The following is a 13,798-nucleotide window of genomic DNA, read 5'->3' on the forward strand; positions in this document are numbered from 1 at the left end:
ACCCTTGCACATTTGCACTCGTACAAAAGCTCAAAACACACACACGCACACACACACACAAACACACTATAGGACAGTGCATGAAGCCAACTTGAATTAAATTCAGGCATTAACAGAAACCCTGCACATATCCAGTTTACTAAAATGACATCCCTCGCAATGGACTGAAGAGGAGGTAGCCTGGTAACAATTTTATAGGGAATTACCTCAAAGGAGCAATTTCCTCTCTGGTTCTGGCTCTGCTGTTTAATCCTGGGCCTGGTTCAAATTCGCCACTACAGAACGAAGCTGTGAAAGCTCGACTGCTTTCCTTCGTGTGAACTGTGCTACTAAACTGCGTCAGTTCACAACATCCAGAGGAATCATCCGTTGGTATTATGGCATCGACAGGTGTGTCTGTGCCACTTCTACAGTTATATGGACAGAAGGTGTGTCATGTGATCGCAACGGAATCGCATAAGATAGCTTTTGCCAAAAGATTAACGAAATAAAGACGAAACGATGCAGGCGCTAAGGAAAGTGTGCTAATTTCGGCAAGCCTAAAGCGTAACTCACTGGCATCCAGAGAGGTTGGCATGTAATAAAGGAGAGCCGCGCCAGGAATTAGTGCCCATTTTTTCGAGTAACTTGGCTCTTTCCAGCCCTACAACCCCACGGAAGCTTGCTGTTTAATTGGTAGCTTATTTAAACATGGCTTCCCCCGGTTGCCTCCCCCTAGCCTGCACAGAGCAGTGTGGATAGCCTGCAAGAAATGCAAAGGAAGGAAGGAAGGGGAAAGGATGAAAACAAAATGGCAGCGATTCGGCCATTTTAGGGAGTTGCTTGGCATTCTTAAGTGACAACATCTGTGGGGCAGAAACCTGTGAAACTCTCTCACTGCTTCTTTTAATCCATCGTATTGGATCCCAGATGGATTTTTCTGTTTGTTTTATCCGGATAAAAGGTGGCACTGTTATGCCCATCTGAGTGGATAAGATAAATTACTTTTACTACTTTCCAGCTTCCTTAATTTTAAAGAGATGAAGATGAATGAAAACCGATAAAATTCCATCGTTTTTTATGCTGACATGGTATTTGGTAGTGAACTATTTGTGTACCTAGTCTCAGTCCCCCCCTAATACAATATTGTTGTTTTTATCAGTGTGAAAGCCATTCAGTTCTTTGAAAAAGAGCTCAGTGTTAACTGTGCCAACTAGAGTTTGAAGTACCAGCTGGGCAGTGCAGCCATGCCCCCCAGGGCAATGCTTTGGCTGGGTGGGTTGGGCCGGCTCAGGCAGTGTTATGGGAGACGATGGTCAAACCATGCAGAGGCCCCGCCACTTTGCATAAATTAGCATGTAAACCATAGCCTCTGAAAGGCACCAGGGCAGTTCATTAACATTCTGAATTCCTCTTTGGCGTAATTAAGGCAGACAGTGATTGAAATGTTTTGGCAGGCCGCGAGGCTGTTTGTAGGAGTGTCAGGGCCTGCTCAGTGGGGCCGAATGAGAAGGTAGTGGGGCAGGGAGGGAGTGGAGGCCTTAATTGAGATGTTGAATTAATTAGACTCTGAATGGCATCAGTCTCCCTTGACTGGCCACTGTACACAGATAAGACAGACTGAGGGGGGACACTGATTTCTATCGACAAAAAAATAAGTTCATGGCAATGGTTGAAGGCTTAGAGCTGAGTCCTAACTTGATTTCTGAATGTGAGTCAGATTTCTGAATCTGAGTCCTAACTTGATTTCTGTCCGTTTGTTAGTTTGAGTTACTTTGATCTTGATTCAGCTTTTTGAGAAAGAGAGATTAATTCAGGAACACTTTCTATGAGGTCCATACACAGCATTATACATGGACACATAATGCACTAGGACAGAGTGATAATGCAGTATAAGCATAGTTATAGACACACATAAGAACTCCTAAAAACACATAATTCCATATAGCCAATACTCCTAATGCATTATGAGTATAATCATTGCCGGTCGCTTTTTCCTCAAGGACCACATAGCATTCTAATGGCCATCAGTGTGATGCATTTCAAACGTTTTTGTCAATGAGCATATTGCTGCATCATCATCTTTGTTATGGTGTGTTGCAGCATACTTATAAGCCACGAAAAGTCATCTTTGATTGCTTTAGGTGAAGTGATGAAAAGCCTAAGGCAGACACATATTATACACCATAGGTTGTTGCTATACAATTACAAAGTGCCCAACAAACTGGCCAGGGTTGATTTTTCAGTGTAACATTTCTAGTGTTGATTCAGGACTTCAATTGACTCAGAAATGAACACTCAGTGGTGTAAACCCCAGTGTTGGTGTGAATAACCAGAGTTGCTGCGCCGACTGCTGTTCACCAGGTGAGACAGCTCACACAGCTTCTGGACTGAGAGAGGGAGAGAAAAAGGTGCTATACGAGACGAGACTAATTAAAAATCCGGAAAGATTACAAAGTCTTACTCCAAGGGGAACTGTTCAAGAAGGAGTACTTCATCCGAGAGGTCACCAGTGTGAAAAAAAAGAAGAATCACTTGAAGCCACTTAGGTTAGGAAAATGTATGAGAAGTAGAAATGAAAATAAGACAAAGTACAGACTTGAAAGCACATTTGAAAACATGCATCTTGGATATGTGTACAGGATATTGTGTTAGCCTCTTTCTCTGGCTTGACCCCGTCAAAAGTATCCATTTGGAATCTGCAGATGTGAAGCAGTCCAAAGTGGATATTTCAGATCACTCAGCTGATGATTCAGATGTTCATGACACCTCTGCCCTTTCTGACTCGTCGGTGGATTCAACTCCCAAGAGAGGCCCAGTGAAACAGAAGAGATCTGCTCCGAAACACTCACATAGAGTGCACAAACAGATTGGAAGGAAGCCACACTCAAAGATGCCCAATTAGATTCAAGTGGCAAATAAGTGAGATTTGAATGAATAGCACAACATCATTGATAACAAATACACATTCATTAAAACTTGTGTTAGTGGATTGTCTGTTATTCCTGAATGTTTATTTAACCACATTTAATGTGCCTCCCGTCTTTGTTGGACTGGACCGGGCCACGATTGACCGTACAGCTCCAGTTGCCGAGCTGCATCTGGCAGCGCCAGACATTCGTAGCCCTTTCCTGCAGTCAAATGACCTAGTGGCCTCATGGGTGGAATGTTTTTCATATTTTTCATAATTTCTTATTTAATTACCATTATTGTTTTTTAAACAGCCCAAAATCCAGTGTTTCTATGTCAAACAGTTTTGCTTCAGTCTTCTGGGATATATATATAAAGTGTAATATTGGGATGCAAACTCCAAAGTGTAATACATTTTAGCTCTATATCTGAAATGGTACAGGTGTCTTCTTTTTTAAAGCCCATAACCATGTGTGTGAGGTGTATACTTCTACTTCAAAGTAGATTTGTTTAAGACTACCAAGAAACACTGCTTGACCAATATTTAGCCCACTGCAGTAAAAGCATTTAAGGATTTAGGCCCCTAGATGTTGCAGAGAGGGTAGAGAAGCTGTCCTCTTTTGTGGAGAGATGCCGCTCTGCCATGACCACAAATGATGAAAATAAGATCTCACACATGAAAATGGACGGAGAGCTGTTGCCCATTGCTGGTCCTAAATAAGAAGTTGCTCCGCTTGATATTGCTGCTCTTCTTCGTTATTAAATGGTGGTCCTCTGTTACTCAGCTGGTAGAGCATGGCGCTACCAACACTAAGGTTGTGGGTTTGACTCCCAATTCTGAAGCACTACATTGTTGTGCATTATAATTGATTAAGCTTACACCTATAGTGCATTAGGAGTATTGGTATATGGAATGATGTGTTTATATGAGTCTTGATCTGTGTCTACAGCTATGCTTATAATGCATTATTACTCTATCGTAGTGCATTGTGAGTACATGTCATGCTGTATAATGCATTATGCAAATTAAGCTTCATAGAAAGTGTCACCATTTAGGTCATATCCAGACTGTGTACACTTACTTAGATGTCTTCATGAAGTCAAATAAGAAATGCATTTTGATATGCATTTGGATTTTGTTGGGGTAATTCCAAATGGTTGTTTATGAATAACAAACAAAACAGCACGCTAACCTAAAATAAGATGGCTGCCAATTTCAAAACATTTCTTGGTAAAATAGCTTAACACATTAGTAACGCTTGATCCAAAATAAACGTTGCAATAATCGCTTGTATCGTTTTAGTACCAAGTTTAGTACCAAGGAGCTATAGAACCTTTCGCACACCATTTTCTTTCTGTATGAAACACATCATCCTGCTTGAAATGCTTGTAGGCGGCGACTAGCCACTCAACAGTGCCTCATGATAATGATGGGCCTCATAGGTCTGTCAGATACTTGTTGTCATGCCTGAAGATTCAATGCGTGACAACAGGGGATGGGAGGTGACTGAGAATCCAGATTATGTTCAATGATTGAGTGTATTAACTGGATCCCTGTACGAGTCCTAATGACAGAAACACAGATCTGCAGGCTTGGTAGATATATAGTAAAATCCATATTTGTACACATAATATATAGCCTACCAAAACAAGCACGTTCCAACAACAAAAATGACAGACAAAACTCACAAAAACTCAATGTTCAAGTCAGCTATAAACCTGTATTCTTATTATCAAGTGTTCAAATCCCAGACTGCTCACTCACTGACTATGTTGCACAAAATAAAATGGCTGCCGCGGTAAGCGAGAGGAGCTGTGTTCCTGTCACACTTGCTGCACACTTTCCCTGGGAAAGACATCATCAGAATGCTCGGTCTGTGCGTCGCCTTATAGAAAGTCGCTCTTCTCATCTTTGTGAGGACGAGTAAAACAGCCGTCACAAAACAAAAAACTAACTTGGTTAGCATGTTCCATACGGTGTAATTTGTTGGATAACAAATTGCTCGCAATTAATATTTTGTCCCGGGCGCAATATGAAAAATATCTAACATGAGTGGTGGTCCATGGCGAAACACTGGTCACGACCGAGAGGGTAGAGACTGGGGAAGAATCTTGCATGCTCCTCTCTTCAATATCCGGGTGCCATGAAATGGGCATTGTCTGTGTGCCAAGCTGAATCTCAATGAACCAAAAAGCGGGTGATGTAGTGGAGGGAGCATGGCAATGCTCGCCACTGAGGGGGGAGGGGAATATTGGCACCGAAGCAATGGGAGTCTGCCATAGGAGTTTGTGGGAGTCTCTATTTGACAATACAGTAGCTACTATGGCATTGCTTACAATTGGACCAGACTTACACCATCGCAAAAACAGTTAGATACAGAACTCAAGTTTTCAATTCGGAGAAATGTCCAGATACAGGTCTAATGCCAATGCAGTAAAATACTTAGAGTGTTTGTGTGCTGCTCCATCTAATGAAGATGATCATCTCACTAGGTTTGGGGCGGCGGGGTAGCCTAGTGGTTAGAGTGTTGGACTAGTAACCGAACCGTTGCAAGTTCAAATCCCTGAGCTGACAAGGTACAAATCTGTCGTTCTGCCCCTGAACAGGCAGTTAACCCACTGTTCCTAGGCAGTCATTGAAAATAAGAATTTGTTCTTAACTGACTTGCCTAGTTAAAATATATATTTATATTTTTTAAAGTGACATTTCCTGTATATTTTTCCTCTCTCTGCATTTGCCAGGAATTTACATTGATCTTCCGATCTTTTTTTCCCCCGTTCACAATTAGAAACGTTTTTGATCGCCTGCCACTTCAGTATGGTAATTATTGAAAAGGAAGTGGCTATTATCAGGTTGAGCTCGCCCATTTGCAAGCAACTGACCATTTTAATATTTAATTTTATTAAGAACAATACGCTATTTAGTATCTGTGTCAAGACATATTCAATCAATTATGAACAATGCTTTCAAGCCAGAAATCACTGGTGATAAAACATTTGCTTTTCACATATATTCAAAATAGACTTAGCAGAGATCAGTTGATCAAATCCCCAGTAGACAAATAGTTGATCCCAGAGTTGATCTGTCAAACACGCTTTCAATAAAAATCAGTCCGCATTGTTAAGTTAATGTATTGTTGGGAGTCAATCAGCATTCGTCTTCCAGTCTTAACTATAATATATAAACAATATAACATATTAACTATGCATGTACAATGAAAAAAAGATTACCATAGTGTTCTGTACTGTACACTGGACCAGGTGGGATCCTTCTTCACCTAGCCAAGTAGTCCAAGTTCACCGTCTTCCTCGTGTTCATGTCCCAGCCCTCCAGACTACCTTTTCTGCTAACACCAGAATCAGGCTCCACACGTGTCCCCCCCCCCCCCCCAAAGTTCAATTTCCTATTGAGCCTACTGTAGGAGAGTTGTAAAGTCCTCCACTATAAATAGAAGCATACTATATGTTTAACACATGGGCTAAAGCAAGTCAACTTTTCTGTATTACAGTAGCCTACTTCTGTTCCCTATATTGACTGAGAGAGAAACGATTCATAATGTCAAATCGGCTCGACCGGGGGAGAACGCCCTGGTTGCAAAAATAGCGGGCCCCAAACAGGAAGTATGTCTGGCGTTGACCTTGTTTGACTCCATCATGTGGTCTCCGGAGGCCTCAGCGTAGCATAGCCATCCCTCTGTTTGTGATAACATGCAGCACCTAACTGCACTCAACCACGAGACAGGCCTAGATGGCTGTTTAATATTTAATAGCGGCATGTTTCACTTTGTTCAATACTCATCCCCATAGTTACAAAGAACACAAATAATTGTATTTTATACAGGCCCATATCACTTATGCATATTGATATCAAATGTGACAATTGAGGTCTTCTTCTGAATTCAAGTTACCAAGCTTGTTAGTACAACACCAATTATTTATTTTTTCAGAATCATGTTACATTGTCTACTATTTCAAAAAAACAATAAAATATGTTCACCTAAATCTAAAACTGTTCCCTCTATTTTGTAGAAGTTGAATACGTCAAAGAGTTAAAACGAAACATTCAATATTGTTACTTTTTTTCCTTCTCAGTGGCCTTCAAGTGTTATCAAATTGGAGTGTTTGAGTATGCTTATAGTTCCTGATAAAGGCAAACAGACTTTGTTCCTGGTAACCAACACGTCCGTGTAACCGGGGGGGGGGGTGAGACACACAAATAGTAGGGGATATGAATGGCCTGGCTTCCAAAAAAACATATCATCAAGTAACATGACAAGTTCATCTGAGGAAAACAGAACGGATGGGGGAGGAGGGAAATCAGCTCATTTTCTGTCTCTCTTTCTGTCTCCCCGCCTTCCCTTCCCTGCCCCCCACCCCCACCCTTTTTCTATTTTCCTCTATTACTGTAGCTTTGACTTTCTGTATGCCATGCTCTCTTTCACACGCACACATACACAAACGCACTCGCAGACTAAGCAAATAGACTGTAGGTAACATACAAAAACTAGAGAAACATTTTGTAGGTACAGTAGAACTTGGCTACTTGAGCAATTGAATGCTGTGCATTGTAGTAGACCTACATGTACTCCTTTACTGAAAGTAGATCTACTATAAATAAATACGAGCCACTTCAACATAAATCCATACTTTTTATTTTATTTTAAAGTCGTCCCCATTAATGTGATAATTCTGCAGGATCTAACAAAAAACGACATGCCAACAACAATAACAACTTAAACCTCAATTGTTAGTGCAGAAAGGCTGAAAAAGCATTCAAACGTGCTCCATCCGAAATTGAGAGCCGACAATACAAGCTCCTTCACGTATAGAACAATGCTTGCATCAGAATGATCTGGTTCATACTGGTTTCTGCACAGGTCTAGAGGAACAGCAGCAACTTGACTGTTTAGCAACCAAATTAGTAGATAGCAATTGTTCCAACACTTCTTTTTCTTTTTTTTTTTAGCTCAATTAACGTTGTCATTTAGTTTGACATCTCTGTTTCACCTTTTAACACATTCGTCGCATTGTGAAACAAAGCCTCCGGGGGCCCTTCTAACTGGTTACCTTTTTAGATTATGTGACTGTATTATGACTTGAACTGTCATAATAATTCACACAAAAACTCTGAGGCGAGATCAGGGTCTCCGCGTTGAAAAGAAATCAAATCACCCAAAACATCAGCATGTAAGTGTTTTGTGTGTGGAGATACAATGTGTCCGTAACATATTTGCAGTAAGAGACTTTGAATGCTGGTATATAATCAAAAGAACAACATTTTTTTATATATTCATATTGTGGCTGCTAATACGAGAGTCAGAGGATTTGAAAAATGGGAAAACTTCTTGAGTTCATTATGTTCACTCGAGCTTCTCTTTTTTCTGGGAGTCCTCATCTTTTGGTCATACCTATTGTATATGCCAGTGTTTCCTCCACTATGGACAATGTAGGAGACTGGTTGTGGATTGTTCACTATGTTTAAAAACCTTATGGAATTGAATCCTGCACGAAAGATAAAACGCAGTGTAAATATTGCAGAAGACATTTTGTCTCAAAATATTTCCCTTTTAAACCTTCGAGAGGTAGTACTGGTGCCGTTTTGTTTCTTTTTAGGGCTTTGGGGATAGGATTTATGGCATAATAGTGTGACTAAGCTCTCTTTGCCTTATAACGATGCATTAAATGTTATTGTTCACACACAACAAAAGGAAATAACCAAAAAGGTACTTCAAAGGCCAGACCCGACCACGAGACCACTAAGAGGCCTATTTATTTTTCTTTGGTGTCTGTTGTATTTAAAACCTTCTACACAAACAACATTGCCCAAAATAACGCATCTTGTCCTGGGCGCTGTCTTATGCTCTATTGTACCCCGAAGTGAATAGCTATCACTATATCAACCTTCAATGGGTTTACAAAATGCACAATATGCTCATGGTCTAACTAATTCTCTCTACTTCTTCATACGGAAATCAGCATAATTTCTACCATACAGTAATGGCAAGGATTTCGACATTGCGGCGGGGGCGAGGCAGACACGTGTACAGGAGGAAGATGATGGTGAAAAATAGGAAAAGTGCAAAAGGGTAAAATATAAACGATACGAGTAAAGGAGAGGTAGATCAAAAACGAAAAGTTACAGGGCCCTGGCATAGAAGCAGTATCAAAAATGGAAATACCTGGAAGTAGATTTTGTAAAGGACAGAGCAGGGATCTCCGCAGAGATGACCCGAAGTGAACAGGCCATGGTGGTGGTGAAAAAAAGGGCGGGGAAGAAAAGAGAGGAGAGCGCATTTCCACGTCCCTCTCTTTCGTCTGCAAGATGAGGGAAAGGCTGAGCAGCGTGCTGGCGAGCAACCCCACTCGAACAAGGGCTGGGGCTTGAGAGCAGTCTCGGCCGTGCCCTCCTCTCTCCCTGCCCACTTTGGCCCAGCTGCCAAGAGGCAGAAACAGGGAGAGGAAGAGAGGAAGAAAGAAGGAGAGAGAGAGAGAGAGAGAGAGAGAGAGAGAGAGAGAGAGAGAGAGAGAGAGAGAGAGAGAGAGAGAGAAAGCATGAGGTCACAACAGCCTGCTCGAACAGATGACTTTCGAAAAAGAAAAATCTTATTTTGGGTTCGAACCGCAAGTAGTTTCATAGCGGAAATTGAGATCTTAAACTTTGAAATCCTCTCTAAAAGAATGGCTGTAAGGAACAACAAAACAAAAGACACCTCACATGGCCCTTAAACCTAGAGACTGACAGTCTATCATCATAAATGAATCTCACAGTAACACACTGAGGCAGAGAAAGCAGGGAAAAACACACGAGCGGAGAGAGAGGTACCAGAATGAAATACTTACATCGGTTGTTGTACCTATGGCAAAAAGTGTTGCCAGACTTATGACATCAAAACAACTCAATCCCGTAGATTTCTGATGCATTTGGGGGGGGAAGAAAGAACGAGTTAAAGACTTCTCTCAGAGCGTGCAGTGAAGCCTTTTGTCAGCAGTTGGCATCAGTCCCAGGTAGTACATGCCTCACGGTTCCCATTTTCAGTAGTCATTACAGACGTCTTTAGCTGTTCTGCACCTGCCTGTGTTTTTGTTTTGATTTGAACCCCTTTCACGCTTTCAGATAAGATGGTAAAATTGCCCGGGTCGCAATGAGATGAAAGAAAAGAAAAGAAAGAAAACAACCTGTGAGTTTTAAAAAAGTGTCCTTTTTTGTCAACCTAACAGATGGGCGTTTCTGTATGTGTACGTTAAATGTGGTTTGCAGGAATGATACCCCAGCAACAAGCTGTGCTGCGAAAAAGCAAAACAGAGGGTGAGGAAAGGGTCAACTTCTGGAAACAGACGGTAGTAGTAAGATAAACCCGAATGACAGAGTTCCGCAGGACTCTGTGCCAAAATAAGTTAAAGTCACCAAAATAATCCAGTCACTGTGCCAAAGTGTATTTCACCCCCTTCCGCCTCCGTCTGTCCACCAGAGAGAGAGAGAGAGAGAGAGTGAGAGAGGGAGAGAGAGAGAGAAAGAGAGAGAGAGAGAGAGAGAGAGAGAGAGAGAGAGAGAGAGAGAGAGAGAGAGAGAGAGAGAGAGACATAGACACGTATGTCACATAGACAAGTGCTGCAGTCAAAAACTGTCATCATCATCTTTTCTCAGGCATAATCCCGGGCAGCTCTCTCTGTGACGTCATCTATTCTTTTGTTATTTTCTCATTTATTTCTGTCCTTCAAATGTACCTTGCATTTAAACCTTCATGCAAACTCCTCCCAAAAAAATAGTTATGTTTCCTTATATGAATTCCCCTTTTAATAAACACTAACAATGATCAACAAAGAAATAAGCTTGCCAATATTTCAGGAACGAGCGCAGACAAGAACTGGAGAATAGAGGAGCTGCGCATGCAAATTCCCTTTACAAATATTTCTCCGTGTCTCTCTCTTCCTGCTCGCGAGCAGTGAGCTTGTAAAAGTTTCAGCTGCAACAGCATGGGCCAGCCTCCATTGGCAGCGGTTCAAAAGAGTGCTGCTTGTTTCTTAAAGCACTGTGCTGGGGACACACATCTCTGTAAGGCAGTACAAGCTGGCTCTCTCTGCTCTCGCTCTCACACTCCGCCCTCATGTGGGGAAAGCTTCGGGGGTAGTGCCCACTCCCAGCCACCCCTCTCGTGGCAGTGCCAGCTTAGGCAGTACACAGTAACCAGGCACCTTTTTCTGGTTTTGAGGATCAAAATCTTTCTACGACTGAACCACACGATCTCATGCTCTACAGTAACAGTTTCTGTACAGTAGGATTGTGTGTTGTGCTGTGCTCTCTCATTTGGGTATGTACGCCCAGGAGAGAGTGAGAACGAGGAAATTCTGGCTGTTCTCTAATGCAGCGCTACTTCCTGGATCCCTTGTCCTCCATTTCAGATGGGTGTCAGACAGACAGGCAAGCAAGGCAGGCAGGCAGACAGGGAAAGCAGACAGTGCAGGATCTCAAAAGGTTCATGGCTGTTTGCTCTAGAGGTCATAGCAGGTTCTGAACGCATTGCCCTAATTACTGCACAGTACTGATAGCACTAACTCCGGACTGGGATAGGCCTAGGATCCTCTGCCAAAATAGTTTCTTCCTTTCATGTGAAGGTTTTGAGTTATAACATTTCTGCTGATTTTAATATAATAATCAAAAAATATGATTATATTTTTCAATCCAATCTTTTTAGAAATACATTACAACTATTTTAAATGTGATTGACCTTAAAAGGTGGAACAAAAATATCCATTCGATATAGAGTCTTTCAATGTTGTAAAACGGATCATGTAGCTTGATGGTTAACTTGAGTAAAGGGTACAAACGACCACCAAAACCTACGCCACACAATGCTTCTGTGACACCCGAGGCCTTCAGGTGCTGTGACACCCCTATCACGACAGTCTGTTTGCACAACTGTTCCTCTCCCACAGTCAGCGTCAGACCAGGACAGGCGAGATGTCACCCCGCTGCGGGGAAAGGCCACGGTCGAGAGCGTCAAAACCGTGATGCATCGTGGGTAAATTGTGACCTGACCAATCGCTCGACAAATAATACGAGTTAATAGTAGTAGTAGTTACAGTGGGTATCGTAAGTATTTATCCCCCCTTGGATTGTTTTCAGATTTTATGAGTTACAAAGTGGGATTGAAATAGACTTAACAGTGATTCTTTTTGTAATTGATCTACGCAAAATACTCTATAATGTCAGCGAAAAGAAAATGTTACTTATTAATACAAATTAAATAACTAAAATATAGTTGTTGCACAAGTATTCACTCCCTTCGTTTAGGCAAGCCTAAATTAGGCTTTAACAAATGACATATGGTACATGGTAATAGGGGTTGACAAAGATGTTTGAATGCCTACCCCTTCTGTCCGCTATACATACAACATATTTAAGGTCCCTCAGTCAAGTATTGAATTTCATGCACAGATTCAACTACAGAGAGCAGGGAGATTTTCGAAAGCATCACAAAGAAGGGCAGTGATTGGTAGATGGGTAACTATAACAAATCAGAAATTGAGTATCTCTTTAAGCATGGTCAAGTGAATAATTATGCTGTGGTGATGTGTTAAACCACCCAGACACATCAAAGATAGTCATCCTTCTGAACTGAGCTGCGGGACAGGAAGGAAACTGCTCAGGGAAGTCACCATGAGTTCAATGGCTGTGATGAGAGAAAACGAAGGACAGATCCACAACATTGTAGTGACTCCACAATAATGACCCAAATAACAGAGTGAAAAGAAGAATAAAATATACCGAATAAAAATATTCCAAAACATGCAACACGGCACTAAAGTAGTACGGCAAAACAACACGGCAAAGCAACACACTTTTTGGCCTAAATGCAAAGTCTTGTCTTTGGGGCAAATCCAACACAACACATGACTGAGTAACTGCCTCCTTATTTTCAAGCATTGTGGTGGCTGCATCATGGTATGGGTATGCTTGACATCGGCAAAGAAGGGAGTTTTTCAGGATAAAAAGAAACGGGATGGAGCTAAGCACAGGCAAAATACTAAAGAAAAACCTGTTTCAGTCTGCTTTACACCAGACACTGTGAGAGGAATTCCCCTTTCAGCAGAACAATAACCTACAACACAAGGCCAAATCCACACAGGAGTTGCTCACCAAGAAGACAGTGAATGTTCCTGAGTGGCCGAGTTACAGTTTTGACTTAAAACTGCTTGAAAATATATGGCAAGACTTGCTGATCATGATCATGATCACCAGTACCTTGACAGAGCTTGAAGAATTTTAAAAAGAATAACAGGCAAATATTGAACAATCAAGGTGTGCAGAGCTCTTAGAGAATTACCCCAAAAGACTCACAGCTGTAATCACTGCCAAAGGTCTTTCTAACATATATTGACTCAGGGGGTTGAATACTTATCTGATGAAGGTAAATAGTGTTTTATTTTTCTTTAAATCTTTAAATACATAGCATTTTTCTTCCACTTTGCCATTACAGATTATTATGTATACATCAATTAAATCCATTTGAATGACAATTAAATCCATTTTAATCCCACTTTGTAACACAATAACATCCAAGAGGGTTACTTATACTTATGAGGCACTGTATGTATGATGCAATATGATTTGTAGATCAGTCAGCCTCGACTCGCCTTTAAAGTTGGCTGCAATGTGGAAGGCGCCCATTGTTTGTCTTTGCCTGGCTCGCTCCGGGCTACTCTTCATTCCAGGAAGGTGTTTCCTCCACTCTACCCTTATTCACTACCCTTAAAATACCTGATCAGACTGGATATCTTAAAGCAACATGGCAGAAACTAGGTGGTGGAGCTATTTCTTACACCTACCCAGTTGTCTCAGATTCACGAAAGGGAGTGAAGGAGGACACAGGGCAGGGAACATCTTGGAAAGAAACACAGCCTGGCGGGT

General features: G+C 41.5%; 1 protein-coding gene across 8 annotated transcripts in view; it reads right to left on the reverse strand.

The window, feature by feature from the left end:
* The window catches only part of LOC124031600 (adenosine receptor A1), a 48,907-nt gene extending 38,087 nt beyond the window's left edge, over positions 1–10,820 (reverse strand). For 2 of the 8 annotated variants that reach the window (XR_006838141.1, XR_006838138.1), the window contains exon 1: positions 9,069–9,208. Coding sequence is in view for 1 of the 8 variants with exons in the window: in XM_046343034.1 (XP_046198990.1) it covers positions 9,069–9,322; positions 9,730–9,810 (335 nt within the window). In the remaining 7 variants the exon portion in view is untranslated. Of the gene's footprint in view, positions 1–206; positions 3,288–6,120; positions 6,253–7,525; positions 8,874–9,068; positions 9,323–9,729 lie in introns of those variants that run through there. The other 6 variants (XR_006838142.1, XR_006838140.1, XM_046343034.1 and 3 more) reach the window with 5 other exon arrangements.
* Positions 10,821–13,798: the final 2,978 nt, after the last annotated feature.

This window comes from Oncorhynchus gorbuscha, linkage group LG03 (genome assembly GCF_021184085.1).
Source record: "Oncorhynchus gorbuscha isolate QuinsamMale2020 ecotype Even-year linkage group LG03, OgorEven_v1.0, whole genome shotgun sequence".
Lineage (NCBI taxonomy): Eukaryota > Metazoa > Chordata > Actinopteri > Salmoniformes > Salmonidae > Oncorhynchus > Oncorhynchus gorbuscha.